This window comes from Dipteris shenzhenensis, chromosome 16 (genome assembly GCF_047967505.1).
Source record: "Dipteris shenzhenensis isolate YYH24624 ecotype China chromosome 16, Dip_SZ_1.0, whole genome shotgun sequence".
NCBI classification, from domain to species: Eukaryota; Viridiplantae; Streptophyta; class Polypodiopsida; order Gleicheniales; family Dipteridaceae; genus Dipteris; species Dipteris shenzhenensis.
Window position 1 is genome coordinate 25,988,898 of NC_141611.1, and position 5,063 is coordinate 25,993,960.

Here is a 5,063-nt window from a genome sequence, read left to right on the forward strand (position 1 = left end):
CACAGAAACTCACCTAGACATAAAGGTAGTTTCTCTTATTACCTTCCCCTTCGAGGGAGGAGTCTTTATGTATGTAAGGTTTTGTATTGTTTCAGGTCCCATAGGCCGATTTTTGGTCTTCAGAGGACAATAATATATTCTTCTTCTTCTTCTTCTTCTTCTTCTTCTCTCTCTCTCTCTCTCTTATGGTGCATACGCATACACCTCGGACAAAGGTTTCAAGGTGGTCTTGCTGCGCATTACACGATCATTCACCGTTGCATGTTACAAACTCCCCTTCAACTTTCATATAGATGACTCTAGTGCCAATCTCAGATCCTATGGAGATGAGGGACCGTCTAGAAGATGGCATCAAACTGGAGCACTGTCATGCAGAACTCTGATGTTTCTGTCTGGTGGTTTTTGCTAGGCACTCTCTCTCTCTCTCTCTCTCTCTCTCTCAGAGCACCCTTTTGGGGAGGCAATCTATCAGCACGACTCATAGGAAGCAATGCAAACTTGAACAGTACCATTACCTTGGTAACAAGTAAAATGGCTTGGATCTCCCAAGCCTGATATAAGACAATTCCATCTTCCCCCACATCAGGATTGGTGAGAGTTGTCTTAGATGATGGGGGAAAGAGAAGTACTAATGTTCTTCCTCTTTTGAAAAGCACTGTGTGACTGACATGTTTGTAGGTTGACTAATACACTCGCAGAATGTTGGTCTAACGGCCATAATGGTTTGTCGTTTCCTATTCTCAGCACAGCAGACTTTGGTGTCAAAGAAACCCCAGAGCAGATTCACCAATAATTCCCACAAGAACACTTTCCTTCCTCAAAATTATGAAAGCGACTGGCATCTCTGCATATGATATTTCGCTGTTCTATCTTTGATATAACAGCAGTGACCTTGTGACAATCATCACAAATTCGCAGATTTTTTATAATCCGTATTGGTGTCCCTTCAGGTGTATTAATTAGGGCACAAGCAATAGCCAGCTTCTCACTGTGTCCACACAATTCATCTTCCTGCTCAGCATCCAGTGTTTCTTGTAACACGCGCTTTGAATCCTGCAGATGTCCTTCATCTCTCATTTTGGAAGAAAGATCTTTCATCTTTGCAAATATATCTTTACTTTGGCGATGTCTCCTATCCCCCGCAACAAAAGTATGCACTATTCCACCACAGTCAGTCCACCAGCTCTGTCCTGGCTTTTTCCATGCTTGAGCATTCTTTCTCATCAACTGGATCTTATCACTGTCCTCTTGCATGTGAACATCCGCATATATGTTTGACATCAAGCAATAAGCTGAAGGAAGTTTCTCATCTAATCTCACTGCATTTTCAAAAGCGTACCTTCCAACCTCTACATTCTTCCACTTTCGACAAGCACCCAGCACAGTGAGCCATACAACAATGTCAGGTTGGAAAGGCATCTCCTTTACCATTCCCACTGCCTCATGCACTTGCCCTCCACGGCCAAGAAGATCAATCATGCAAGTATAGTGCTCAATGGTCTGAGTAATGCCATACTGTTTATTCATGGCCTGAAAATACTTCTGCCCCTTGTCCACTAAACCCACATGACTGCATACAGTGAGAACACTAAGAAAGGTTACCCCATTAGGAGATATACCTTCCTGCCTCATTCTCTCAAACAAATGAAACACCAGTTCACTCTCTCCCTGACGGGCATATCCTGCAATCAACGAACTCCATGTTACAGCATCTCTTGTGGGCAATGTATCAAATAAATTTTTGGCATGAACCATGCTCCCACATTTGGCATACATGTCAACAAGACTGTTTGCCACAATTGTAATAGTCTCAAGTCCAGCCCTTCTAATTTGAGAATGTAATTCCTTTCCCATTTCCAGGGCCGCTATATTGCCACATGCTTTCAGGATGGCGATGAAGGCCAAACTGTCAGGTAACAGACCCTTCTCTTGCATTTGTGCATAGAGTCTAAAAGCCTCCTCACTTTCATCTTGTTCAACATACCCCAAGATCATTGCATTCCAGGAAACCACATCATGATATGGCAACTTATCAAAGACATGCCGTGCATCCTTCATGCTCCCACACTTTGCATACATATCCACCAAAGTGGTTCCCACAAACACACGTGACTCAAATCCAACTTCTAGTACTCGTGAGTGGATGACTCTACCTTTCTCTAGACCCCCAATTTCTGTAAAACTGCCATCAGATTGCCCTTCTTTCAGTGCTGCCAGGCTACTGCAAGCTTTCAATGCACCAACAAAGGTTCGATCATCTGGAATAAAGCCTTCCTGTTGCATCTGTGCATAAAATTCAAAAGCCAGCGCACCCTCTTCCTCCTTACTATACCCTAGGATTATGGCATTCCATGAAACCACATTGCGATCAGGCAACTCATCAAAGACACGCCGTGCATCGTCCATACTCCCATATTTACTGTACATATCCACCAAGGTGCTTCCCACAAATATATCCAACTCAAGGCCACACTGTACTACTTGGGAGTGGATGGCTTTACCTTTCTCCAGGTATCCCATTTTCGAACATTCCCCATCTGTTTGCTTCCCCTTTTCTGCTGCCAGGCTACTGCAAGCCTTCAATATGCCCACATACGTTCGATGATCAGGTGTGATACCTTTCTGCTGCATACGCACAAACAGATTCAAAGCCAGTGCACCCTCGTCCTGCTTGCTATACCCAAGAATCATGGCATTCCAGGAAACTACATCATGCTGAGGCAATTGGTCAAATACACATAGGGCATCCTCCATGCCCCCACATTTTGCGTACATATCCACCAATGTGTTTCTTATAAATACGTCTGACTCAACACCACTCTTTATAACTTGGGAGTGCATGGCTCTACCTTTTTCCAGGCATTCAAGAACTTGTTTCCCCTCTTCCGATGCTGCCAGGTTGCTGCAAGCCTTCAATGTGCCAACAAACGTTCGATGGCCTGGTGTGAGTCCTTCCTGTTGCATCTGTGCAAACAAATGCAAAGCCATTGCACCCTCTTCCATTTTGCTATACCCCAGGATCATGGCATTCCAAGAAGCTGCATCCCGATGAGGCAGGTTGTTAAACACACGCCCTGCATCCTCCATTCTCCCACATTTTGTGTACATGTCAACCAAGGTGGTCCCCACGTATACAACTGCCTCGAAGCCACTCTTTACTGCTTGGGAGTGGATGGTTCTACCTTTCTCCAGGAATCGTCCTTTCCTACATTTCCCATGGACTTGCTTCCCCTCTTCCAGTGCTACTAGGCTACTGCAAGCCTTCAATGCACCAACAAAGGTTCGATGGTCTGGTGTAACACATTCCTGTTGCATCTGTGTGTACAATTCCAAAGCCAACATGCTCTCTTCATTCTTGCTATACCCCATGATCATGGCATTCCAGGAAACCACATCACGATGAGGCAGTTCATCAAAGACCCGCCTTGCATCCTCCATGCTCCCACATTTTGCATACATGTCCATCAAGGTGTTTCCCACAAACACATCCAACTTTAAAACAGTTGTGTTTACTTGTGAATGGATGGCTCTACCTTTCTCCAGGCAACCTGTTTTGGAGGTTTTCCCATCAGCTTGCTTCCCCTCTTCCAATGCTGCCAGGCTGCTGCAGGCCTTCAACGCCCCAACAAACGTTCGATCACTCGGTTGGACATTTTCCTGGTGCATCCGTTCATACAGTTCCAAAGCCAGTTCACCCTGTTCCTGATTGGCATACCCCAGGATCATGATGTTATACGTCACCACATTACGCTTCAGCATGCCGTCAAACACAAGGCGTGCATCCATCATGCTCCCTCGATTCACATAGGTCTGCATCAAATTATTAGTTGTAAACAGTGGGAGCTCATTATGACGCTCCACAGTATGGCCATAAATTTCCTTGACCTCGTTTGTGTGAAGCAATCTCTTATGAACTGCACCAACAAATATATGACTGCAGACAAGCAGCCTAGGCTTTTGGCCCATAACCAACAAAGATGCAAACAGAGAGATAACTTAACCAAGACAAGATGAAATAGCGTTTCACTAGATGGACGGTGATCATGAACACCACATGCTGTACTGTGGTATTTTAAATCGCACCAATTTTTCAAATAGCTTTTTCAGTCGATGGAGATGATCACGAGCAAACCATGCATATTATGATTTTTTAAAGCACTACCTTTTGTGTGTTGATCTGAGTGTAGTTCTCTGAATATAGAATCCCAAGCATGAAGGCAGAAAATGAACTCAGAGGACAAACTAGGGGACCATCTATGGACTCTTCTGCAAAGAAGCCATAATGCCGTATATTGCACGATAGCGATAACCCAAGAAGCACAGAAAAGCTTGAATCTTGCAGCAGGTCTTCTGGGTTGCTGCATTTTCGTCCCAGGCTGAGCATTGCACTTATTTGTAGCAAAGCCCGACTGAATGAACAAAGGTCGAGCCTTGCAATTATTTCTAGCAAAGACCCACGGGATGAACATGAACAAAGGTCGAGCAAACGTATGGCTTCGATAGTGCTCCATCCCAATACAACTCTGATCTGCCCACGAAGCAAGTGCAAACTAAATTTCAAAAAGGCTCCAGAATCGTGTTTAATTTTTCCATCTTTTGACCCATCTCTTTGGGACACTCAGGTCTTAGAGTGTGCATGCCAAGCTTCTTCTTCGGTAAGGGCCACCCGGCGAAGATTCCCGGCCTCGTGGAGGTGGCACAACACATGGCATGGATCTCACGGTGGATTGAGCTCTCAAGATTGACATAAGGGCGTGGGTGCAAGGAGCATTTCTAAGCATAAGTCGATTGAACATCACACAAGCAGCACCAGTCAATCAGTCTGCCGAATATCTGCCAATCTATGACGCCTGGTGGCTAATTAGTACTCCTTCTGATGATCTGTCATGTAAGAGTGGCATATACTGCCATTACAAGAATGTGCCACATGCACAACAACACTGGGGTTGCATGTATGATTAGAAGAGCCATGGATAGCAAACCATATCCAACCACAAACTAATCTTGATTCTCAACAGATTTGGTAGACTCTGCCATTTTCTTACATTTACATGTATATTGAA

The 5,063-nt window shown here is 44.6% G+C and overlaps 1 protein-coding gene across 1 annotated transcript; it reads right to left on the minus strand.

Annotated features, from left to right (window-relative positions):
* Positions 1 to 386: 386 nt before the first annotated feature.
* Positions 387 to 4,528, minus strand: LOC147892744 (pentatricopeptide repeat-containing protein At3g26782, mitochondrial-like). The gene is made up of 2 exons (XM_087387768.1): positions 4,163 to 4,528; positions 387 to 3,810 (listed from the first exon to the last, which is right to left on the minus strand). Exons 1-2 carry the CDS (start codon positions 4,382 to 4,384, stop codon positions 784 to 786), a joined length of 3,249 nt encoding a protein of 1,082 aa, XP_087243894.1. The 5' UTR covers positions 4,385 to 4,528; the 3' UTR covers positions 387 to 783.
* Positions 4,529 to 5,063: the final 535 nt, after the last annotated feature.